The following is a 26,921-nucleotide window of genomic DNA, read 5'->3' as shown; positions in this document are numbered from 1 at the left end:
AAAGAACTCATATCACATTATTTTTTGTTGTTTGCTTGTGTAAAGTTGTCACAACCTTCCTTCTCTCTCTCTCTCTCTCTCTCTCTCAATATTGCAGTGAGCCTCTGACTCTCGTTTTGGGCAATTTCCTCGTGTCAGTCATATTGAGGAGACGTCTTTATCAATGTCCTTTTGTGTGTCAAGCAGTTAAACTTGATCATTCGCTAGGAGATTCATTACACATTTCATTTGAATGATCAGTTAATAACACTGACATCAGCATAAGACCCGTACTTACCTCTTGACTACAGAGCTTGAATTTCTTTGGCAAACGTTTGGATCAGAAGTCTTCTTAAATGTCTTCAGTGGTGAACTAGAATAAACAGAACAGCCCCACTGTACCACAGTGTATATTCAGAATAAAAATATTCTTTTACTTCAAATAGTCTTCACCACAATTTTACAAAATGCACCCATAAAAAGTTACCAATCCAGTAATAAAAAAACATTATTTTATAAGTTTGTGAAATGTTTCTTATTAGTTAGAATTTGACAATAACAGTAGATTTTGCGGCTAAAATAATGAATTACAAAAATGAAGACAACTTCCTTTCTTTTCTTCTTTCCTTTCTATTTTTATCCTTTCTGATAAAAATAAGGCAGCACTCAGGTTTGCACGGATTTATTTACAAATGCAGAAGCAATTTACTTTCGTTCAGAAGGTATACATACACAGTACACAAGACTAATGCTTAAGTATAAGCTGCACACAAGGAGACACTGCTGTACTTAAGAATACAGTCATCTTTGAGTTAAAAACCAATATTGACAATCTATTTACTATTTTACATTATCTGCAAAAAAAAAAAAGATGCATCTATTGCAAAATTGTACCATTTGCAAAACTGATGAAACCGCACACAAGTTCCTGAAAGAAATTATTTGTACAGTATTCATCTGTGTGCTTCAAAGTGCATTAGCTTGCGATGTGTGGATTATTGTACTTGAAACAATATAAAAAAATGGGACTTCAACAAAGTGCATAAAGATGCAAAGCGCACATTGAGCTTATGAGAACTCGACAGCGGGTCTTCTACTAATGTATTTGTACAGGTTGAACCACAGCTGGGCTTGGCAGGGTAGCCTGGATCTTCTGAGGGAGGTGTGCCGAGAATCAAGACATTCAGAAACAGCAACATCCTGCAGTTCACCTAGTCCGCTTGGCTTCTTAACTGCAAACAAGATATCCTTCCTACTTCATTAGATTTTGTCCCGTGCCTTTTGCCCCCAATTAAATCAAACTCTCCGCTTCTGCTTCTGTACAGGCTGGTCTTGCCTTGAATTCAGATATTTCATGTATTTGCTCAACGCATTCAGTTGCTGACTTGAAGGCTGCATTGTAGCTGGAAGGGGGAGCTCCAGTGTATCCGATATTAGCTGCCAGCTGGCTCCCATGGTGTGTGTTTTTTTTTTTTTTGCACACTGTTAACCCCAGTATTGTTGCTCCTATTGGCAGGATGTAAACTGCATCAGCGGAGGTCTGAAAAAGAAACACACAAATCTAATTACCTAACGTATAACAGCCACCAGTCAACATTATAACCATCATTTGTGGGGTGGTTACAATTGCAAATTGATCAGACGTTGCCTGTGAGCCTTATGTTCAGAGCTGTTTGCAGAGGAGAAAGAGTGGTGTAGGAGGAACTGGAAAACAGCAAGGCTGTGGTGACTGCGGGATTGGTTTAAATACATAGCAAAACGTTCTGATTGGTCTGAAATAGGGCTGTCATGCTTAAAACGTGTCTACGCTTGTATTACCAGAACAGCAATACCCAGCATGCTATTCATTCACTTTGTTGTTACTAGAAACTCTAGTAAAACTGGAAGATCTCATCACTGGACTTCCTGACTCATTCAAAATGGTTGTCTAGACCAGACTTGCATTTTAAAGTCCAGAGAGAGACAATCTCACATGGCCTACAGGGCGCTGCCAGTGTCGAAGCCAGGAAATGGAGCGATCTTTCTGCTCTTTTGCTGGCATCCCCTGAGGTTGTGCCTATTCTTTTCCGGGAGTTCCTCACTTGCGTTCTCAGAGATTCCTGCTGGGAAAGGCAACAATCGGAGAGCCGCAGGAAGCTTTGCAGCTAGCGCCTGCCAGCAGCTGAAGAGCTCAGCTGAAACGCTCTCTGAATACACTATCAATGCATTGTGTTTAAGAAATGTCATGTAGAACTCTCAGAAAAGTGTACTGTTAAATTAACACCTACTGCAGAGAGACTAATGTATCATTAACTTTCATGGAAAAAACACTCTCCGTTATTCTGGAGTTTTTTTTAATTACCTTAAGAGACCTATTACAAAACCAGTGTTAAAGGACAGACTGTGCTAATTATCTGTCAAGCTATTCTGAAGATTTCAGTTGGGACTTGACTTACAGCCAATACAAATATTCTGTACTACAGGAAGAAGGCAACATGTAGTGAGCTGATTGATCTCAGAACTTTGTCAAGTTGGGTCTTAAAGGACCCAAGGATTTCTGCTTCAACAGCATGACAAGCCAGCCCATTCCATCTCCTCACCACTGTGTGCATAAGTATGTAAGACTAAGTCTATCTCCACTTACTTTCCAAGTATGTCCTGTGGTCCTGCCTTCTGTACTGCGCTTAAACTAATGGTTTGGGTTAACTATGTCAACTCCTTTTAAGATTAAGATCCCACCCACGTTTAAACATTAAAATAATTTTACCAAAATACACTTGAGACACACAGTTAAGAGATGCTGGCTTTCACATAGTCCCCCTTCTGGTCATGGTTTAAATACCAGTGATATTTCAATCCGTTGCTGTTAAGATCACTGAATAGATCTCATTGTATCCGACTATGGAGATTTAACATGGGGTATCCCTCTGAATGCAACAATGTTAATCAGTGCAGGAGCTCAAGTGTAAGAGCCGATTCCTTTTAGTGTCTGTGGCTTACCTATCCAGGGCTAATGCTGCGTGCAAGGCTGGTGTGAAGTCTCGTTCGCTGAGCTCTCTGTGCTCCTGCTCGCTCCACAGCCTTCTCTTGATTCAGGATGTGCAGGGTGGGGCTCGGTGGATTCTGAGGGGGCCGGCTGTTCTGGTGGCCCCACCCCCTCCGCCCCACTTCCAAGGCTGGACTGGCAAAGGGAGAGACTCTCGCTGCTGGCAGAGTGTCGCATAAGAGGCCACGCCTCCACAGGATCCATGTTTCTGCAACAAACGAAGGAGATCCTGCTTATACTGCGCATTACCCTACTGAATAAACTCGTACAAAAGTGCCCTCTAGTAAAAGTGTAATAAAGCACAGTGAAAGCATGGGAAGGGATTGGCCTTGTATTTGTAACACACTGGGTTGTTTGGTTTTGGTGGGTTACATGTTGGGTGTTATCTGGTACAGAGTTTTATAGAACACAGCTGTGTATCAGGTGTGAAGCCCATATCACAAACAACATTTGGTCTCCATAACCCAGCAATATTGCAGCCATGTGAAAGTTTCTGAGCTTGTTGAATATGCATCAGTGTGATTTGGGACATTGTCTGATTATATATAAACATGAACTATAAACATGCAGCAGATGTACATGCAGTAGCTGTACTTCTCATCTCTTACCCTTGATCCAATGTGTTCTGGGAGTGAAAAGGACAGCCCTCACTGTTGTGCTCCAAGCTGCACGTCTCATCACAGCACAGGGAAGGGATCAGATGAACCGGACCTGTCAAATTCAACATCCGTCTCTTTAGTTTCATCTCATTGTCAGTTAACCTTTATTTTACCAGATAAGAAGATTGAGAACAAATTCTCATTTACAACGACGATCTGGTCAAGAGGCAAACATCACAGCAGCACAAAGCAAACAAATACGACACAGAAAAAATAAATAAACACATTAACAAATACAAACACATGCATCCGACAAGATTGAATTCAGATTCCGATTAAAAACATCCCCCGAAACAAAACTCTGTAGTTTTAATTTGATTTGAAATTCATTCCAGTCATAAGCAGCTGCAAACTGAAATGAATTACACCCAAAAACAGTGGACACTCGGGGAAGAACCAATCTAATAAATGAATGTGATCTTAAACTGAAGCAGAGAACTGTAACAGGTTGCGCAGATATAGTTCTATAAACTAACCTAAGCCAATGATCCAAATGCCTAGCCTGCAATGAAGGCCATTCATCCATAACAGAACATAAATAGAATGATCCTGTACTCTAATACAGGACACACACACGGCATGAGTCTAGCTTCTCGTTTAGCAGCATGCTCTGGCTTACTGGCTTCACCAGGTTCCTCCTTTTAGATCATGGATTTACGATACTGCTCATAACGAATACATGCCAGCAGTAATGTGTTCAATGTGCACAGCAGACGAAGGAGGATTTGCAGACTGCTGACACTTTAACGTTTTTCTTTTGGTTCTGGATGGACAACCATGTCAAATTTGATTGGAAGTCAAAGTGTACCAATGTAAGATGTGTCATGTTCTGATGTTCTAACCGTGCTCCCCCCCTCCACCCCCCACCAGAGTGAACTGCTCCGCTCATCACCTAGGAGACAGCCCTCCCTCCAGGTATCTCAGAACTTCTTGAATCATCTGTAACAAGCTGCAGCCCCTGGACATGAACTTCCACAGTAGAATGCAGTTGTGGTTAAACACAATGAACTACGGCTTCCACCAGCTGCATCTGCCTCGACCTCCTCAGGCCAAGACTGCTATAGACTGGAAACAGATGGCCCTGGTTAAACACCGCAGAGCTACAGGCCTGGGTGTGCTCTGCACAGCGATGCCCTAAAGCAGGACTCACCACAAGTCTGGGCCGCGTCGGGGTGGCAGTGGCAGCATGTTCTGTGAGCGCACGTGTTCATCCTGTGTCTGTCGAAACACAAGAGCTCGGCACCATTGCATGGCGCTTCCTGAGATCTCACAGACCCTGTGGAAGAAATCACAAAACAATGTAACACAACACAGGCCAATGTAACACATTAAAACTATAACCTTATTAGTCTAGCAGTCTTGCAATACCACTAGAACCTTTTCACCGCTTACTCAAGGTAGGGTTACATGGGTGGGACTCCTTGCCGCCTTTGTTATTCCCATATTTACACTCAAATAAAAAAAAACAAAAAAACAAAACAAAAAAACAGCAGAACCCCTTGTATCAAAACTGTGCCTGGTATATGGAAACAGTTTTAGGATAAAGTGTGTGGGGGGGGGGGGGGTATATATTTTCTTAAAAAAAACTGAAAATGAAACACTTAATCAGCCATTGTAATCACTTTTGAAGGACATGCCTGCAGGTTTAAATGAGGGAAGGAAATAAGACTCCCATTGCATAGCGGTTTGATCCATTTCTGGTTTCCCTAGGAGTTTAATAAGACACACATGAGCGTGTTATCTATACACACTGAGGCTAATCAAGCTCGTAGGAGTCTTATTTCCATCCCTAGAACAGTTCTGAAAAAAGGATTCTACTGTAAACACATAAGAAACATATATTTAAAAACAGCTGTGACTTACAGCTGGGCTTCTTGTCAATGAGCTGCCTCTTGCAGTAGATGATGCAGAGGATGAGCAGAGCCAGGAGAACGGTGGTCAGCGCACTGCAGATCACTGCAGCCAGGGCCGTGTCCCGCGGGCTGGACACTGTGGACGGGATCTTCACCAGGTTCACCCGGTTACTGCCTAAACCTGAGACAACGGCAGCAAGGACACACCATCAGGGGGGTGGAAACAAGACTGCCATTGCATTGCAGTGTGATCCGCTCCTGGTTTTACTAGGAGGTTAATAAGACACACCTGAGCTTGTTACCTATACACACTGTGCATAGTAAAACCTGGAATGAGTGAAACTGCTATGAAATAGGAGTCTTATTTTCATCCTTGTAGTTCTGTAATTATATATTATATTATATATTATATTATATATTATATATTATATATATATATATATATATATATATATATATATATATATATATAGAGAGAGAGAGAGAGAGAGAGAGAGAGAGAGAGAGAGAGAGAGAGAGAGAGAGAGAGAGAGAGAGAGAGAGAGAGAGAGAGAGAGAGAGAGAGAGAGAGAGAGAGAGAGAGAGAGAGAGAGAGAGAGAGAGAGAGGTTCAGGAGATGGATATTTAGGTCGAGCATGATTTTAATGAACAGATTTGTAAATACAATGGAATACATTGACACTGCAACGGTGTTTTACATTTTAACTTTTAAAGAACTGAAAAGTCTTTACTTCCTCCTGTCTGTTCTAAAGACAGCTAAATCCAAACTGAATCGCGACCATTTGTAATATTTTGTAACCCTATCTGGCTCAGATGTAATTATCTTGGTTTGTTAATCAGAGAACACGAGATGCCTTTGGAATATCACATTTTCCTACTTCAGAAGACAAGCAAGTCATCCGCGTTTCACCACCTTAGGGCAGCTGGGCCCGTGAACTTCACTTGATTTCATCCTTCGCTCTGCACCAACGCATTTAAACACGTTTAAAAACAAACTGCCGTCCGTACAAAGTGGGGATTGGTTAATTATTACATTCAAACAAATACAGATTCAATTATTCACAAATTCTATGTAAGAAAATGAGCTACAGCCACCCCCCTATATTTACTATAGAAACTGGATTAATAATTAAAGTACATCCAACAGTGGTCCTCGTTTTCAAAGCCCTCTTTGTACTGCAATGTAAATACCCTTTTGGCCTTGGTATACTTTGATATATTCTGTATTCAAGGATAAGGGTTTTGTACATACCATTTAAAACGCAACAGATTTCACGACCGTGTTTAATGCAATGGGAATAGCTGGGTAAAAATAGTGCAATCTGCAGATAAGCTATCACTGGGTTTTTTAAATTATTTTTTTAGGTAGTTTAGATAACATATTTTAAGCCAGACGGCATTTAGTTAAATCAATAGGCAGTACTGAAAACGGACGATAAAGGCTTATTAAAATTGCATTTGTGACTAATAAAGAGGAAAGGTCAAATGAGGGCTATGGCTGAAGGCCAAAACAAAATTGCGATAGAAGAAAAAAAATCATCCTCTCTCTCTCAGGAGAACACACCCAAAACCACAGTGTTAGTGTGGAAAGCAGTGCTACCAGAGGCTACAGTACCTACCCCACAGGGACTTGGCAAGAGCAGACATGAAACGTTACAAAAAGACGAGGCAAAATGGACCACAGAAAGAAACTAAATCATATTTTCACCGATAACCAATAAATCCAAATTTTACCTCCTAAATAAAATGATCTTGTACTTTACTTGAACAAAAGTTATTGTATTTCTTGCTCTTATTGTATTACTTGTATTGTAACGCTTGAAATGTTTTTGCTTACGATTGTAAGTCGCCCTGGATAAGGGCGTCTGCTAAGAAATAAATAATAATAATAATAATAATAATGATCTGCGAGGCTGTGGAGGTGCAGCAACTGACACCACCCAACTCAAGGTAAAATATTCCAAAAAAAATAAAAAATAAACACTTTACTATGGTAATTCTGAGCTATTTTGTAACGTCTGGGTTTGTTACCATGGTTACCAGGCGTTTTGGTATGGACGTTCAACTTGTGTAGTGGGTTTGGTGTCACAGCAGATGCAGTGACTATACTCCTAATGGGTTATAAACAGACCTTTCATTTTGTTTTTTGTACAAACAAGTTCCATATGATAATCACGGTTAAAAAATGGCAAACTAGAAGGAGCAATCTCATTGGCTAAAAAGTGTTCCAACTTGTCATCCTACCAGCACCGCCTGCAACCACTGTCTGATTTACTTGACAACCAATTCACTTTGGGAGGGGTGGGGGGTGTTGCATTGTATAAGTGCAATAACACACTCCTGGGTGTTCAAACATGGTCCAGTGCCCTCAGGGTCAGGATGTTTAACTTGGCTTCACCTCGTGACAAACAGCAACCCCCGGCGTGCGGATACTGGACCGTAACTGATCGTCCTGTCGTGTTTTATTGCTTTAATGTATGCGGTGCATACAGGCACACAAGTAGAGACTTTTGTGTGTAAACAAGATAGCTATTACGCCCAGCGTGGACGCCTTAATGTTTCCGGCAGTGCAGCCCACACATTGGCAGCCTGGTGATGGAAGACTCTTATTAAAACATAGCTTTTTTAATTACACAAAACCACAAAGCCCTGCACAACTGCTTCCTCCACCCGTCTGTGTCTGGGTGTTTTCACCTACAAGGCAGACATAAATAAAATGTTCCAACAAAGAACGTACATCATCTCATAAACACAGAATTCCTTTCCAGCTCTGCTGCAGCCAGCGACTAGAGCTGGAACATTCCTGCTTATCGGGAGATCACAGCCGCAGTATACAGAGATAAAGGATAACAGGATGAAATAGCTTTCACCTGCCGATCTTATCGAAAACCACGCTGCTCTGCCAAAAAAAAAAGAAAAAAAACCCTCTCCCACTGAGTCTAACACTTAACAGCTTGACTTTATCTGAAACGCAGTCCTTGAATTTTTCAGAACGCTGCATTCCAGACCATTCAGCTTATCAGAGAGGCACTGAAGAGCGCTCCTTCAGAGTCCAAGTCCTCAGAACTGGAGACAGGAATGGTGCAGAAAGACAAACCCACTTCATGATTTGTGTTCCGAGTGCTTGTGTCTGCTTCGCCTCTTGAAAATTAAAATTTTTACATTTAGAACTGAACTTGAGATTTGTGTATTTCCTTTGATTTGCTCTTGTGATCCGACACATCAAGCATACCCAAAAATATTTTTAAAAATCTTTTGAGGTATTTGTTAAGCCTAAACAGATTATTATTATTATGACTATATTTTTAATATAGAACCCCAAGTACATTGAGGACCCAGTCTGTACATGATTTGAAAGACATTGTTCCCAGATTTGATTGTGATTTGGAACAGAAATTCATCAGGGGCCCTGCTGGCAACCAGATCAGGTTCAAAAGGAACTCCGTGTTCCATTTTCTTTGACTAGGGAGCATTGATCTTACCAGATGTTAGACCGCTCCCTTAATCAAAGGAATATTTTCTTCTAATACTGTGTACATTGTACTTCAATGTACAGTTTCAACGTTTTCCTAAATGGGTAATCTGTTACTGTAAAACACAACGAATATTGCTTTTAAATTGGACTGTTAGCTATTTTTTGCCTTTTCTGTTTCTCGTTCGTTCCAAAGAGAACCATTGTCTCAGCACCTCTCTGCTCACCGATACGCAGACAGAGATCAGGTCCCAACCTGCTCTTAACCAGAGAACACAAACACACACAGAGCATCACTGTGCTGTGGCAGGCTCGCACAGCTAACACAAACACACACAGAGCATCACTGTGCTGTGGCAGGCTCGCACAGCTAACACAAACACACACAGAGCATCACTGTGCTGTGGCAGGCTCGCACAGCTAACACAAACACACACACAGAGCATCACTGTGCTGTGGCAGGCTCGCACAGCTAACACAAACACACACAGAGCATCACTGTGCTGTGGCAGGCTCGCACAGCTAACACAAACACACACACAGAGCATCACTGTGCTGTGGCAGGCTCGCAGAGCTAACACAAACACACACAGAGCATCACTGTGCTGTGGCAGACTCGCACAGCTAACACAAACACACACAGAGCATCACTGTGCTGTGGCAGACTCGCACAGCTAACACAAACACACACAGAGCATCACTGTGCTGTGGCAGACTCGCACAGCTAACACAAACACACACAGAGCATCACTGTGCTGTGGCAGGCTCGCACAGCTGAAGAAATGTACAGGAGAGCGGAGACAGAGCGAGAGAGGAGAGGCAGAGTGAGAAAGAGAAGAGAGGGAGAGAAAGAGGTAGAGAGAGAAAGAGAGAGCGAGAGCAGGAGAGGAGAGGCAGCGAGAGAGAGGAGAGAGGGAGAGAGAGGCAGAGAGAAAGAGAGGAGGAGAGACAGAGTGAAAGAAATACACACTCACACACCTTTTTACCAATGTATCTGCACAGTGAGTTTGCATTTAACCATGCTTTTCCCTAGCTTATACTCTGCATTATTTGTGCTTTTCCAGGGTTAACTAGGGTCATCTTTACCATACTTTACCATTGCTCCCAGTGATGGCCTGTGCCTTACCATACTGTCACTGTGCTTTGCCATACTTCACCATTGCTCCCAGCGATGGCCTGTGCTTTGCCATTGCTCCCAGCGATGGCCTGTGCTTTGCCATTGCTCCCAGTGATGGCATGTGCTTTACCATTGCTCCCAGTGATGGCCTGTGCTTTGCCATTGCTCCCAGCGATGGCATGTGCTTTGCCATTGCTCCCAGCGATGGCATGTGCTTTGCCATTGCTCCCAGTGATGGCCTGTGCTTTGCCATTGCTCCCAGTGATGGCCTGTGCTTTGCCATTGCTCCCAGTGATGGCCTGTGCTTTGCCATTGCTCCCAGTGATGGCCTGTGCTTTGCCATTGCTCCCAGTGATGGCCTGTGCTTTGCCATGCTTTCACTGTGCTTTGCCATACTTTATTTGTGTTTTCACTGTGCTTTACCACACTGCTCTGCTTCCACATCTCTTTACCACAGTAAACCTTTTAAAGGGGGTAGTCTCCCTTGGGTAAACAATCTTAAAACACCACCACAGAACCTGACAGCCTGGTAAAGTCCACACATTCCTGAAATCCACGAATAATGAAGGAATTCACCTTTCCATTCCGACTGGCCTGGGAGCTCTTGCTACACAAAGCTAATGGCTCTTTAATGATGACTGAAGCTTCCAGCCCTGGCTGCCAGAGCTCTTGATCTGAGATACATCCCCCAGTAAAGTTCACTAAAAAAACAAACCCAATAATGAATGTACAATTCTTCGATATAATGAAGTAATCATGCTCTTTCCTGGTAATGGGAAGATATTTATGCAGAAGTGTATTTCGTGCTGCTTCTTTTTTTCTTGCTAGTTCTTGTAATATTAATAGTTTTCCCTCTGTGGTGGAAATAACTTGGCAATCCTTGTCCTTAAAACAAAACCCTGTGTATAAATAATCTTACCAACCACAAAGTTGCAGTACTAAGTACTATTCCAAAACCTAACCTAGAAGCTCTCCACCCTACCCAGATAATGCATATTTAAAGCACACGATTGCCATTCACAATCACATATTCAAATAGCGATGATCACGTGAAGAGGGTAGCTTTACATACCAGTCTTATTGTGTGTCTCTTCTTAACGGAGCAGAAAACTAGCAAGTCTCAAAAAACCTACTCAACATACATACGGAACAGAAGCTCAACTGGCAGTCTAGCGACAGATACACACATGCATGGCAGATCTGTTTATTAACATGGAACTTCAGCGAATGGTTTATTGCTTCTTAATGAAATACTTCTGTATGACACTCCAGGTAAAGAGTGACTGGAATTCCTAAAGGATACTCTTACTAATCTGCTGACTGGGAGGGTATCTGGGGGAGTTTGTGTTAATGCCCTCTTGTGCGATGGAGTCGGCAGCAGGATCCCTGTGCAAACTTTATACCTAGTTTACTTTTTACACCTGAATGTGTGCTTCTGGGACCCTGTGCACCAGCAGGGATGGAAACCACAAGCAAACAGCTGAGGCCTGGGACACAGAGAGAGGAAGTTTTGCCGGTTTGGTCTCAGACACATTTCAAGCCAAGTAAATACCACTTTTTTATTTTTTTTTATAGTATTTATTTATTTATTTTAATGTAAATTTGATTTACCTGTTAGCACTCCATAGACTGACTAATGGCACGCCGAATCAAAGTGAAGTGTGTGTGTGTGTGGATCAGAGGACAGGCTAACAGGAACTGGAAGATACGTCATTTTTTTTTTCCATTGCCAAAACTAGATTATGCTGCAGTGAGTTTTCTAGATGTTGCTATGCAACCAAGTTTCTGGAAGACTAAAGAACCGTACAGCAGTGTACCGTCATAACAGCGAAGTGAAGTCTAAGAACAGTGCATGCATAGTAAAAGCAGGGTAAAGCTAGTGAATACATACTAATGCTCTTTAGTAATGCTGTATTAACATTATACATAGTAATGCTCTTTAATAATGCTATAGTAACATTATACATAGTAATGCTATTTAGTAATGCTGTACTAACATTATATAAGGGGGAAACAAAGCTGCAATAGTTCATTGGTTTTTACAGGACAGATCTTAGTCAGGTAGATTCACAAAAGCATCAAATCAGTGTAATTGGATCAGAAAGTTGTTTTAAAAACGGAACGACAAACAGCTCCTTAAAAAGTAAAAGGAACATCCCGAGTTGTTTATTTCTGTTCTGGCAAGTTCATCAGGTGTGTTTTTCCTTTGGAAATCAAGCCCTCTGTGTGTTAATAAAAGCTCATGCGGTCCCATCTCCCCCCCTGCTGAACGCAGACATGTGAATGTATTTGACATGACAGCACAAGACCTGGCAGGAACGCTTCCACTCAGACGCTGCCAGTACACTGGCTGGCTCTGCTAGCTGAAGGGCAATCAGGAAGTCGCACTCAATTACTAAACACATGAGTTAGCCAGCCAATTTTCAACATGCCATCCGCAGAAACGCAGGGTTATACTTAACTGTTAACAGCAGGAGGAAATGGAAAACTAATTGGATTGGAGGCCTGCTCTGAATGTTTTTTTTTTTACAACGTTGCAGTATTTCTGTTTAGTCTCACGTTAAACACAAGATGCAATCGACTTCCAAAGAAACGCGTCCGATGTTGTCTATCGTTTTTGGTTCAAGCAAGGCAATCTGTAAAATAATTTTGTTCCACTGTAAATAAATACCCTATCACGTCTTTGATTTCACAGTCCATGCCTTATAAGTGGTTATAAATTTAGAATAGATTTACAAAAATCCTCAACCAGTTTCACAAGATAATGAAATTAAAAAAACACACACATACACATAGAGACCGAAATAAATGGCAAATTCCAATTTTGTGATCCTTTACACAGATCAAATATTTGTTTAAACCAAGACTATACAAAGCAATCCAACTCCTCAGCATTTGTAGATTGGATAAGCAGGTTATCTTGTTTTCTATTGCACAGAACACACATCAATCACTTACAGAGCAGCTCGTAGGGAGGGGGCGGGTCTCCACATGGAATACACTCCATGTCTTGGAATCCACTCAGTTTGGTCTTTCTGTAAAATCTGAAAAGGCAAACAGATAATTACTGTGTTAAAACTGAAGCGGCACTGCACCTTATCTCCCCTGGTCCCAGCTTTCTGTGCATGCAATATCATTAGCAATGGATAGACATTGCAATAAAGCTGCTATTGCATTGGCAAAATCCACCAAGTTATAAAACCCTATTAGCAGTACATTGGATATTAAGAAATATTATTATTACCAGGGGTGCAAACATAACTGTATTTAACCTCCTTGCAGGTCTTAGTCAGTTCACTATTTAACACTACCTATAAAACCTGGAGGACCCCCTGGTCTAAGCCATGCCTCTGTGCCAAGACCTCCTAAGCATTCCTTAAGGGGTCTAGTCCCAGACTCACCCAGGCAGGCAGTCTCCACACATGGCGTTGCTGGTGGCCGTGCAGTTGGCTTTCTGGAACCGGTTGACCAGGGCACAGTCCAGGCAGGGCTTACACTTCTGCAGCCCCGAGTCCTCCTTGAACCTGTTGGGCCTGCAGGGGGCGCACCGGGCATCTTCCCCATAGCCAAAGCCACATTCCTACAGGGATTAACAAGACATACCCAACTATTAAAGGAGGGTGCGCATGAATAAGGAGGTATCACAGGGATACAACAAAGCTCCCAGACCCCCTTTGAGAAAGGATCTAATGCTTCTTCCGCTGGCAATAATCTCACTTACTCCAACAATCAACTCCACTTCATTCCAAAGCATTCAGAGCATTTGAATGATAAAAGGACCTCCAGGACTCCCACTGTTGTATTATTACTAGCTTATGGCAGGGTTTGAGCGGCCTGGTTTCTATTGAAGCCAGCTATGTGAATGTTCAGGCCTCCATCATTGGTGACAGATGGAGACCCGCGGGCCAAACAGACACGCCAGCTTGGAACTCTTACTGAATGACCAAATGGTTTTGCAGTTTTTCTATTCCAGTTTTAAAAAAAGGACAGAACGCAAGTCCCAGACGCACTTACTGACCAGTAACACTTCCTGTTGCGCGTCTGTTTTTTGTTACTTCCAAGACTACCCTTGTTCAGTGTTTATCTTATCTTCAAACAGAGCATTTTACAAAACGATTTGGGAGCAGTTCAAAGGGCTCTTATCAACACGAAAACGGTTAGCAGTTAGAAACCAAGTTAGAACTTCTCATGGAACCTGGCTCTTTCCATAGATATCCCATCATTCAAGGGCTGAGCCCTTTTTTGGAACTTGTCTGTTTCAGTACGTGGAAGGTGTTTTGGGTCAGATGAAATATTATTCATTACAATTAAATTCAGCTTTTAGCACTTAACGCAACATTAAAAAGGCATGGAAAGAACAGTGCCTGCTTCTGTTAGAAGAGTATCAATATATATCTTGAAAAGCAACATGAGATTTAACTGAAGCAATGAAATTATATATCCGATTTCATAAACAAAATGGAACGCAGTGCCTTCTAATTTTACTCGACCGCACGAACAGAAACCTTGTAATTATGTTTAGAACCCTCTAAACTACATGAGGTCATGGAAGGCAACCCGAGATCAATGCAAATCAGAAACAGAATGCAACGAGATCCATCATACTGTGAAATACCTGCCCCTCTTTTTAAACTTTATCTCTTTACCAAACTGTGGCAACAAAGCATCCCCACTAAAAAAAAAAATACAACTCTTTTTAAGTTTTACACAACTGTTGACAAGCAAATGCTGCTTTGGAGTTGCCCTTAATTTGCATAAAAGACACAACAGAGGTTTTCTTTTCATTCAACACAACATCCCCTGAACAGCAGCTCTCTAGTTTGCTTTATTTAAAATGTATTTATTTATTTTTAAAAGAAAGAAAAATGACATTTGCTAAAGGAAAAACTTAATACATAAAGTAACATTTAGTTGCATGTCTGTATTTGTGACTTCCAAGACCATGCTTATTCTCGTCTCTATTTATCTGGTCTTCAAGCATTTTACAACCAGTTGGAACAGGGTTCAAACTCCTCTCATCAACTCTCTTCACTGATGCGGAGTCTGAGCAAGACATAATTGGGACTAACTAAAGGAAACGTCATGCATGCCGCACTGTTAAGTGTTTTACAGTTCTGGATGAGGTACTGTTTCTGCACAGACATGGCCAGCAGATAACAAGATGTTGTTATGAATAAAATGCACAATAATAGGTTGTCTGGTGCCCCAGTTAAGAGGGGTCGCGCAGCACTGCGTTTCCACTGTGCACCATGGGAAGCATCATCACTCTGCAGAGTGTGAGAGAGAGACAGACGGCTGGATATCCAAAGGCAGCGATCTTATTGGACCCCACTTGTTGCTTCCCAGTGCAGCTGGTATGCGAGGGAAAAGGTCAAAGGTGACTTTTTTCAAAGAGGCCAATCACAGCAGGGCCTGGTGCTGCTGGCATAACAAAAGTGCTCAATTTGAAGTAGTGTCTTGAGTTAACTTTATCTAATCATAAATGGTATAGATAAATTTAACCCACTACTGTACTTCAAAATTATCACAGAGAGAAGAACAAGAGGGCATAAATAGAAGCTGAGTAAATAAGATTAGAACAGAAGGGAGGAAGCACTTTCTGAATGCATGGAATAGCCTGCCAGGTGAAGTAGCTGGATCTAAACCTGGAACCCAATCAAATGACCTATTCAAAGAACGGGGAGAAACTCTTCTCTACAGTAGAATGTGTTGTCTCTATCCATTTCAGCACTAAAAAAATCGTCTTCATGTTTTATAACCTCAAGTGTCAATAAATTCATAAAGGTTCCAATAAAAACAAGTTTTAATGCATAGAGATATACCAGTCCTGCTGTTCTAATGCACACAGATATACCAGTCCTGCTGTTCTAATGCACACAGATATACCAGTCCTGCTGTTCTAATGCACACAGATATACCAGCCCTGCTGTTTTTGTTGCCAATCTAGCACAATAGCAAAGGTCTGAAAAACTAAACTAGTGCCCTGTCCCAGCCATCGCCACATCTGTCTCTTCTAAGCAATTCCCTCCCTCTGATCTTTTAGATTTTGCTCTACGGCTGCCGATCCCTTTCCATGAGCATCACGTCGGTGTTAGAGTTTCACAGTTCACTGCGTTATTTGCGGTCACTCTCATGTTAAATGCAGGCTTTCTTCAAAGGGTTCCTCAGACCCTCAGTTTCCTGAGCTCAGTAAACTTCTGGGGCTAGTTCCAGACTTAATATTATTATTATTATTATTGAATTTATCCCTTTCAAGAGATCTCAAGGCGCTGTACAACAGTAACAATACAACAAACCCAGCAAAACACAAATAAAATCAACACCATTGTAAAGGCACTAAAGCAAGGTGCATAACGAGGAAGTCGCTGCACTGGTGTAAGTGAGGAACCCTAGCTGAACGATTGCTGCTGAGAGCGGAGCAGTCAAACAGTCAGATCGGGGGGGGGGGGGGGGGGGGGGGTGCTCCAGACAGCTGTTCCCAGCAGAGGAGTGTGAGGAGCTCTGGGATGGGGTAGGAGCAGGCTTGGAAAATAAGATTAGTTTTGTTATGATGCCTCACTGTCTGATTGGTCTTACTGGGACGCTGGAAAAGGACATGCTAAGGCCAAGCACTGTGAAGTTCAAAAGATAAAAACCGCAGGAAAAAAAGGCTCCCTTTGAACGTTTTGCCAGCTATTGCAGTGCAGCTTGTTTGAAGTGGCTTGTGTATAAAAAAGCCCACTTCCTGATTAGCCGAAAGGGGGTGATTAAGTTAAATGCAGAGCTGGCAGAAGAATGCAAGTATGTGTCTATGTGGCACTTAGTGCTGTGGTTCATCTTGTTAGAAAACTGAGCTTTCGAACGCAACAACTAGACAGCTTCACACGATTTTTCTCTTGCTGAACTTCTTTCCTGAACAATACGGACAAGTATGGCAGTGACACACATCCCCTGCTCTAAATACAATCTGACAGTCACCATGAGATCACCCTGACGTACTTTACATCGATTGTATGCACATGGAAAACTGTACGTTTGACAGTGACTGGCCAGTAGGGATCGCTGTTGTGCGATGAGGAGAAGCAATCCCTGCCGGTTTCCCATCCACCACCTGGGGAGTGTCAGAGCCAACGTGACGCCCCCTTTGGAGTCCCCAGCAAAGTGTGGCCTCTTTGCACAGCCTGGACTTGAACTGGCACCGTCCAAGCTGTGTGACTCATGCTGCACTCCCTACAGCAGCGCTTTAACTGGGCCGCTTGGGGACCCCCTCTATGCATATATTCTGATATACTCTCACATGGTGCTAAAGCCAAGTTTAATGACAGTTTAATAAGTGGTTCTCTGGACATATGATGCATTCTTAAGTATGGCTTGCAGACGCGGTCACAAAGACTAACAATAGCACTTAATAATCATGTTCTGCACTCACGGATATTTGACAGGTTTAATAAATCCCCCAGCATGTTTCACCTTTGGGGATGTCGCTGAGCAAGTCAGAACAAGGTGGAATTTCTTCAATATGAACCAGTAATCTCTTTCCTCTTGAAACACTGAGTCTGTCAGAGATGTTCTCTAAGGAACTCTCTCCTTCAAGAAGAAGACGACATTTCAGGTGCACACTGCCAGTGGTTATTTTAGTGGAATATCCTCACTGGTATCTGCTCAGCAAAGCCAGTACATACAGGCCCTGCTTTCTTCAAACCACAGATCAGATTTAGTAAGAGAGCCAATGGAAACAAAAGAGCAGCAGAGCAGTGCGTTTGAAATGATTACAGCATGCTGCTCAGGCTGCTCAGACTGCAGGGTTATTTCAGAGATGAAGTAGGAATCATATGACTCAGGGGTGGGGGGGGGGGGGGGGGGGGTCATTTGATCCAATAATGAACAAGCCCCGAGTTCATTAACTTGTTATCCTACATTCCCAGGACTTTACTGATGCCAACCAGGGGTGGGTTCAGGTACTGGGGGCAGGGTAACTTTATCCCTTTGCCATTAGCCTATCTTCTCAAGTGTTATGCTGCCTGCTTAACCTTCATTAAAGTTTCAAGTAAAACAAAAACAAAGGTGTCAAACAAAATGCAGCCCAAAAAGAGATACTGTTATGAAAGAGCTACATTAAGAAATGCTCAAAGAAACGACATGGATTGAAATGTTTCAAATGGCAAACGTTGTTTTCGACAGGACGTCTTTCTCAATGTGTTATTGGTTTGTTTAATACGTTTCGTTCAGTATTTCTAAATTAAACACCATTGAGTGTTTTAAAGTTACATTGAGTCCCAATGAGTTAAATCCCAACTAAATCCTTGGAAGGTTATTTGTATTTGCAGGTGTCCCAATTCATGATATTAGCGATCACACACACACAATATCATGAAGTCCTTTTGCAAAACACCTTTACTGAGTAATGCTGCATCAATGTGCTTCAGGTCTTCAAGACAGATCTCTTTTTATTTTGCTTGACTAGTGATAGCATTCTAGAACATGGAAGGAAATACCAATCCCATTGCATAGCAGTTTGATCCACTCCTGGTTTTACTATGAGTTCAACAAGACCCACCTGATATTGTTACCGATACACTCTGGCTATCCATCCTGTGATTAAGGTTTGTGTTTAAGGTTTTGAAGGCTTCGTACCTCTTATTCAAGTGCTCTAGTAGAAAGGACCAGCACTGGCTGTAGCTCCCGCTCTCTCAGGATTCTGTTCATGTGGCTGTTCCGAGGGCTCAAACCCGTACAGGAGAATTATCTTTAGCATATCAGCTCCCAAAGACAGGCAACTGTTTCCCTCACAGCATGAAGAGGGAATCTGATAAATCTTTCCTTCTTTGGTTTTAAAGAATGCTGCTCCCTCAGTCCATTTTAAATAGATATGACATTATTCTTAAATCTCAGTGTGCCGCTTCTATATATATATATATATTTGCATTCATTATTTGAGTTACATCAAAAAGGAAGTTTATTTCGAGTTCATTAGGTCCCATCGTATACACAGCAGGCGTTGCATGAATTATCCAGCGCACTCACTGTGAACGCTCAACAGATTTTCAATACTTTAAAAGCTACACACAGAACTCCAAGCAGGGCCCCACACTCGCGTCAAACTGAACAACACTTCAGCCCATTGTTCTCTTCCCAGGGAGACAATGGGCTGCCGATACAGCTGGCAGTGACAAGATAATGAATTACAGAGAAGAACAAAAGAGCTGGCCTAATGCGACACAGGCTGAAGAGGAAATAACATTGAGGACAGTCTTGAACACACAGCAATGGGAGTGAGAAGCAGCCGGACGAACACTTCCATGCAATCGACTCCATTTTTAAAGCAAACAAAAAGATTAAAGGCAATGAACTTTTACCAGTTGGCTCTCTGTCAAAAACCAGCCCAGTCTGCTTTACTGTATGGATGGTGTTGACAGACTGTAGAGATAAACAATATATTCTTAATGTAATAAGAAATGATATCGGCATATAGGCTTATATATATTATATATAAGCCTATATGCCGATAGTCATTGCTGCCTACATGTTTATTAGGGCTACCAGCAATCCAGTGATATAGAATACACACATGAATGATGTTTGGAATCCCCATTTGGAAACTGAAGCCTTAATTCACGTTTTTTGACACTGACAAAACTGAGAAAAAGGAGTCGATGGCACACAATTAGCGTTCTATGCCGAATATTTAAGCCATTTAGGGATCAACTTGATCAACCTCTAGCGTGCTGAGAAAAGCCACAGCTGGATTGTATTAGAGCATTTTACAGGATTGCATCAACCTTCTATCTGTGTTTATTCCAGGATAGCCACTACAATAAGTGTCACCTGCAATGCTCTACATCAGCTCTGTGAAAGTGCTGTGGCTTTACCCAGCAGGGTATCGGTTCATCAAATCAACCCCTCAGTTAGAAGACAACAAAGGCTATGGCAATGTTACCGTGTTAGGTTCCTATTTACAATTCCAAATAGATGTGAATGTTGCCTTTAGCTATGTAAGCATTCAGGTTTCAGCACCTCGTGTGATTGCTTAATTGTGTACTTTGCAGATAAATACAGTAATCTACAACTGAGCTGTGAAGATATTCTAATAACACAGGCGTGGTGCGAAGGTTAGGTGAAAAATCAAAGCAGTTTAGTTTAATTAAAGGGCTAAACACTATTAGCTTGTGGTAAAAGGCAGTGAGTGTATTTATATGGAATTGTTGTGCCAGTAACTATACAAGACTGCTATTCACTTTCCAGTATGCAAACACTATATGAACACACTCCTACAACCCGGTGACAAATTCCACTTATTAAATCAGTGAACAAACCAGATGAAAACTGAGAAAGCTGAAGAATTTAACTTGTATGGATGCACACGTCATCTCACTGACACACAGCATCTCTTGACTGAGAATCCTATTAAAAAAAAAACAGCTACGTTTGGAATTTTTAGAAAACTCAAATTTCAATTCAAAACGAAACGTTGAGACTGATTTGATCAGTTGCTTTGCAGTGCATCCTATCTAATAGAAACAGGCATGCTTTTACACAGGAGGCAGCTTTTACTGCTTTGGAGTGCATCCTATCTAATAGAAACAGGCATGTCTTTGCTAGTTACTAGTTAGTTAGTAACTAACTATACAGTGCAGCAATAGCGAGTCTGTAAAAACGCATTTTAATTTTAATTAATTAAATCAAGTTTGCCTTCAATAATCATTTTCAAAGGGGTCCTTGCAGGAGAAGGCAGCAAGAAATGACATTAGAAAATCTAGAGCAAGCGTGCGAGGGAGGCCCTTTGAGAAGGCATGGTCTGTAAGGATTCCTCCCTTGCATTACAGCACAGATATGCACCACACTGAACCTACCTTTGAAAGCTCCTGTCCCGGGCCACACTGTCTGCAGGCAATGCAGTTCCTATTCCGGTCTCGGAACTCCTGCTCTCTGCAGCCGTTCTCTTCCCCGGCCTCCCCGATCACCTAAACAGCAAGCGTGTAACTGAGCATTCCATGCACGCTGGTTCTGAGCTGCTTTTACAAAGAGATCCACCACAGCAGACCAGTACCAGGATCGCACTGTCGTGAAACTCAGGCCAACGCAGCGCTAGGGATCTGTAGCAAATTGAGCAGGATTGGTTGGGAAGGGAAGCATTTCAATTCACACCTCTGCCGTATTCTCCATATCAGATAATAGTAGCTTCATTGCTTCATGGCATGTACATTTAACTCTAGTAAACAAAATGAATGATTTGGAATAGTTTGAATTTAAGCTTTCTCTCCCCTGGGCATCTACAATATAAGGCCACAAACAGCTTGATTTAATAAGTCATTTTTCAATATCGGGAGATCATTTGCATATAAGGAATCGAGCCTAACGTACCAGGCAAGTCCAGATGAGCACCAGCTTGAACATATTTGCGAGTTCGTGCGACTCCTCCCAGCCCAGTCTGTTAGTTTGTGAGTTCTGCAAAATAAAAGGCAAACACAAAATTAAACGAGGTGTCCTTGTGAGTATAATCTTCCTCTGTTTGTATTGGAATCTGATCATTCATCTTGTCGTTATGCATTGTACATTTCTAGCAATTACACATAAATACCCCAATATTTAATTGTGCAGAGCCCTGATCCCATAGGGATCAACCTCTTTCACAGATCCCTCTGTTCTTTAGCCTGAGTTATGCTTTGATCCTCTGTTATTTTGAATGGCTTATTTTAAAGCATACTGTTTGTGCAGGAGTGAGTTTACGATGTCACTTTTGAACTTGAAAAGGAGATGGGGTTTTACCTGGAAAAATAAAGGTTATGTAAAATAATGGTAAATGAAAGCCGATTGATTCACCTTGTTACTGAAGGTGCTAGAACACAAGCACCTTATTGACTAAAAATGAGAGGGCTACAAATCACTGAGTTTGTCTGAAGATAAGTGGCAGCATAGAAACCCGTTCACAGTAAAGAAACGGATAATCTCATCCAGCCACGGCACTCTCAAAGAGTTTTTATAGTGACCGGCCCCATGGTGGGATGAAAGATCAAATGCTTCATATCAAGACTGAGCACAATGGTCAAAACAATTCCAGTGCAATACAAACCTCCAGACCTTCTTGTTACCCAATATACCATGGGCCGTATTCATAAAGCATTAACGTGTCAGTAATTGCTTTGGGGCAATTACTGCTAAGGGAACATACGTTTAGAACAGAAGGGAGGAAGCACTTTTTTACACAGACAGTTAGAAATGCATGGAATAGCCTACCATGTGATGTAGCAGGATTTAAAACAATGGGCACATTTAAAACAATGCTAGATTCTGTGCTTTTAAAATGAGCCCGATATGAAAATCCGGGTTCCCCCAAAAAACGGAATAGACACTTACTGTTCCTGCCTGTTGATAGATCTATGAGCACTATTATTATCTGAGAGCGCACACTGACATAAAACACCATGCTAGCTGCTACTGAATGAATACAAGACAGAAATGAACAGCAGGCAAAATCAGCAGCGACTCATACAGCTGGAACTTTCGCCCAAGTGTCTGTTTGCAGTGGATTCCCGTTACAGTTTAATATCAGGGACTGGGTGGAATGAGATGCATTCTATATAAAACCATGTGGAATGCATTTGCAATGAGGCTATTCTGTAAAGGGTTACCACCAGCTTATTTGTTTTCTTGAAAGTACATGTAGTCAATGGTTACCCATCCTTGCTGGCTGTCCTAACACCAGTCCAAAAACGATCTACAGTTACAATGACACCATGTTTAGAAAAGCAAGCGCTACATTTTTTACGGCTTAACTGAGCACATTAAAAAAAGGGGGAAATCACGGTCATCAGAAAAATCTACAAAAAATGTACCCACTGCTGGAACAAGGTTGTTTTAAAATCATGCACCAGTGTAGAATGGTGTTGTGAATTTGAAAAATTTGTATGGGAATAATGGTTGATAGATGACACGGGAGCCGCATCAGTCCAGAGAGGAAAGACAAAGAAAAGGAGAGGTGATGTTTTTTACTGGACCAACTAAACAACAATCACCAGCTTCAGAAAGCCTGTGATTAATTATTGTTTAGTTAGTCCAGTAAAAGGTATCACCTCTCCTTCTCTCTGTCTATGGGAATAATAGATGATTTGCAAGTCACAAAAGTATACATAAATAGGCACAGCATTTAGAAAGTGCGGAATAATTGATAACCTGCAATGTAATATTATAACATGATGCAGAGGAATTCTGTTTTACTAGGACAGGGAGACACACTAATGCTCCTTTGCTTCTTAACCAAGTCCATGCTATTAGTCCAAGCTGTGAAGAATATATTACGGAAGGTGTCACCAATAGCGTAACATTTACTAGTTAATCGATTAAACACAGAAGGCTACGTACTGTAATCTAAGTACTGTACAATTGCGTATTTCTGTATCTCAACCCTAAAGCTCATAAGACCGGCTATAGTGTATCTCGGGGTATTCCTTTACTCGAATGAAGTAATGTTAAGAATTTGTCCGGGCGAGGTGAAACGCCAGAGGGGTCGATTTGGAGTTAAAGGGCCGTGCTGTTAAAATTGTTTTAGATCATTAAAATAGATCTCGGCTCTCTGAAAAGTGTAAGCACGGGACACGGCAAGAGGAAAATAAACTCCAGGCGTGTACACGAAGCACGATTCCGCGGAACGAAACAAAAGCGCTCCCCGCAGCACAGTATGAGAGGGGCTAAAGCTGAGGGGCTAGTGTGGCACATGCAGAGCCGTTTATACACTTAGAAATCCAAGTTCATGGGATGCAAAATACAGTACATGAAGGTATGTATATATATATATATATATATATATATATATATATATATATATATATATATATATATATATATATATAGCATAGGTTACTCTGTGATCTTAACTCCATTGGGTTTGGAGCAGTGAGTAAATCGGTATCCTACAAGACTCCACACAGCAGCGCAGCATTTAGATAGTCATCGTTATAGTGCACAGTTAAAACTCCAATCTCCCCGAGCGCATGTTTTGTTTGTGTTCTGCACTTGCACGGGTTTAGCTGGTTGGGGAGGTGGGCTGCTTCACTGCGCTGTGGGGGTATGAGGTCACACGGGGATTCTGCCCAGCTGTATCTTCATCTGCAGGGATCTCTGCGGTCTAGCTGCAATGTTTTGCGCAATGCAATGATAATGACTCTTCCGATTTAGCTTTTTTTTCTTCATCCTATTTCTCTGAATTCTGCTAATATACATAGATAGATAGATAGATAGATAGATAGATAGATAGATAGATAGATAGATCGATCTAACAAAACGTTGGGAAGTTGGCTCTTTTGAACAAAAACGTTATATATATATATATATATATATATATATATATATATATATATATATATATATATATACACACACACACACACACACACACACACACATAAATATTTTCTATCCAATACTTGAAATTAAATTAAAAAAAACTAATAGTTGCGTTGCAAAGAGTTTAACCCCCTAGGCTCTGTGCTTCTTACCAGAATGACACGGGTTTCTTCCACTCAAAGACGGTGTTATTCCTTCTCCCAGTCAGACAGTTCACATTAGTTTGTGTTCAGGTCCGCGAGCTTCTGGATCAAACACAGACCCATAATCCCCACCTCCCGAGCTGTACCCCGCAGAGCTCTGCAGACGAATCACCAAACCGAGCAACAACAAAAAAACTGAGCACGCACATCAAAGCAGAAGAGGCTCTGCGATCAAACGCGTGTAATCTGAGCAGCGCGACCAGCGCCTACACACATCAAAGACTAACCATCCGCACACAACCTCCAGCACTTAAAAAAAAAACAAGCTAAATATGATCACGAGATAAAGTGCAGAAACGAAGACCAATCAATCCATAAGTGTGTGTAGGCAAACGCAGATCGCCTTAATTCTCTCCCTTGAAAAACAAAAAAAACTATAAAGACTTATGTTCCAGCTTCCCACCTCCCGAGAGATTTCAAATGTGTCTGTTAAATAAACTCATGAAGTGAAACAGCTCCGTGGATTAAACAAGCCGTACCCAGCTCTGAGAGAGCTCCCTTTCAACTCAACGAGAGCGATGCCCTGACGTCACCCTGTGCTTCAGGATTGGTTGCATATTTAACAGCTAACTCGCAAGCAAGGCATGTTTACACTGGGTGGGGAAGCAAGTGCCACAAACCCAGCGAGCTGCGCTAGAGCATGGGCTATTATTATTATTATTATTATTATTATTATTATTATTATTATTATTATTATTATTATTATTATTATTATTGTGCAATCTGAAGTGCGCACAAATCCAACGCACTAGGGCTATTTTCAGCAGGAGTAAGAGCCGTATTGTTAAGGGAAACTTTTGAAAACTGGCGTTTTATAAAAAGCTGTGTGGATTTATCATCTGCCTAGCGGGAGGCTAGCGTTGTATGTACCTCTTTCACCCCCACTTAATTCTTGTGTGTACAATACGGCTCTGATGCTGCTGCAAAGAAACGGTCACGGGGAACACTGGCTCGCTTGCTACCAATAGCACAGCTGGAGTGGTAGCGCGCGGCAGCTGGATCGTGTTTATTTGTTAACATTCCTTCGGAAGAGGTTTAACCCGCTGAGTCCCTATCAGCTCGTTTACACGGCTATCGTGTTCCTGCCACTTAGCACCGCTCGTAAACGCTTGAAATATATATTTAACATATCATATTTTGTTTTTAAATAAAATAATAATAAGATTAAGAATTAAAAACAAAATATATAAATACAATATATACATGTATATTATAAAACAAAATGTCCCGTGAAGTTAACACGTTTCACAGTAGTTTAAGAATCCTACTGGATTGTGACAAATAATTGACTTTTTTTTCTTTTTAGAATATTTTTTTGTTTTTTAAATATACAGACGTGGATGAAAATGCTCACTTCAGATGTATGTGTGGTATATTGTTGTTTTGGATTAAGAATATTGCTGTTTTGACAGGACAGGACAGGCGGCTTGATTTGGGGCCCTGTGAAGATATACCTTCAACTTGATGTTCCCAGTTTGGTAATTATGAAAGTTGGTAACACTTTACCTGAAGTATCTCTTATTTAGCAAATACATGTGTACTTACACATAATTACAGTGTTATTATGCACAGTTACAGTGTGCTTAATGTGTAAATCTTTTTTCATGAGATAACCTTAATCCTAACTCTAAACCTAACCCTAACCCTAACCCTAACCCCATCCGCTAAACCTAATCCTAACCATTTTCTGATACAATTGTGTGCTTACATACAGTATATGGTGCAGGAGATAATTACAGACACTTAATGTAAAGACTTTGCTGAAGATTTCAGTGAGGGTTTTAATATGTAACAGGATAGAGGCTGGTCATGAACTGGCATGTCTGTTGGACATCTACCAGTGTGTGATTAATTGGTTATCCATGATCTCTGGCAAGGCGCTTCGATGGCAGTTCCTGTTGCAAACGATGGGTGTTTGCAGGACAGCTTGCACTCGCTGGTACGGCATGTGAAAGCTATTGACTAGGGCTTTATGAAAGTATAGATCAAACCTTTAAACACATGCAGACCGTGGATTTAGGTAATGGTGTGACCAACATTTCCAGGTTACTGATAATGGCTCTCAGTTTGAAGTTACTGCTGTAGGCGGGGCAGAAATGTCACTGGCTTGCTTGCTTGGTTGTACGTTTGCTTGTTTTCAAAGTACTTGTTCCCATGTAGCCTGCAGTGCAGAACATATGTTAACCGTACTGAAACTTTGGGCCGCTGGCTCTGGAGAAAAAGATACAAGAACAACATGTCCCGAGGCAACACTTTTACAAATACAATCACACCCATATAAACCTTGTAAACTA

At 41.5% G+C, this 26,921-nt stretch overlaps 1 protein-coding gene across 2 annotated transcripts; it reads right to left on the bottom strand.

The window, feature by feature from the left end:
* Positions 1–645: 645 nt before the first annotated feature.
* LOC117406114 (tumor necrosis factor receptor superfamily member 19-like) lies at positions 646–25,124 on the bottom strand. Of its 2 annotated transcripts, XM_059027969.1 has the most exons (11): positions 25,107–25,124; positions 24,577–24,724; positions 21,446–21,529; positions 20,935–21,045; positions 13,507–13,685; positions 13,064–13,149; positions 5,527–5,697; positions 4,814–4,939; positions 3,613–3,715; positions 2,959–3,212; positions 646–1,519 (listed from the first exon to the last, which is right to left on the bottom strand). In XM_059027969.1, the coding sequence occupies exons 3-10, from the start codon at positions 21,476–21,478 to the stop codon at positions 2,969–2,971; spliced, it is 1,053 nt and encodes a 350-aa protein (XP_058883952.1). In that variant the 5' UTR covers positions 21,479–21,529; positions 24,577–24,724; positions 25,107–25,124; the 3' UTR covers positions 646–1,519; positions 2,959–2,968. The 2 variants fall into 2 exon arrangements, with proteins under 2 accessions (XP_058883952.1, XP_058883951.1); XM_059027968.1 differs by lacking the exon at positions 25,107–25,124 and having other exon boundaries at positions 24,577–25,097.
* Positions 25,125–26,921: the final 1,797 nt, after the last annotated feature.

Source organism: Acipenser ruthenus, chromosome 8 (genome assembly GCF_902713425.1).
Source record: "Acipenser ruthenus chromosome 8, fAciRut3.2 maternal haplotype, whole genome shotgun sequence".
NCBI lineage: Eukaryota > Metazoa > Chordata > Actinopteri > Acipenseriformes > Acipenseridae > Acipenser > Acipenser ruthenus.
Note: the sequence above shows the minus strand (reverse complement) of the source record. Positions and strands in the feature narration are given on the sequence as shown.

Excerpts from the sequence above, each read along its gene's own strand:
- LOC117406114 (XM_059027969.1), bottom strand. The coding sequence starts at position 21,478 with ATGTTCAAGCTGGTGCTCATCTGGACTTGCCTG. Across the intron at positions 21,046-21,445 it reads TGCTCATCTGGACTTGCCTG|GTGATCGGGGAGGCCGGGGA; the intron begins GTACGTTAGGCT and ends CTTGCTGTTTAG. Across the intron at positions 4,940-5,526 it reads CATTGACAAGAAGCCCAGCT|GGTCTGTGAGATCTCAGGAA; the intron begins GTAAGTCACAGC and ends TTTCTTCCACAG.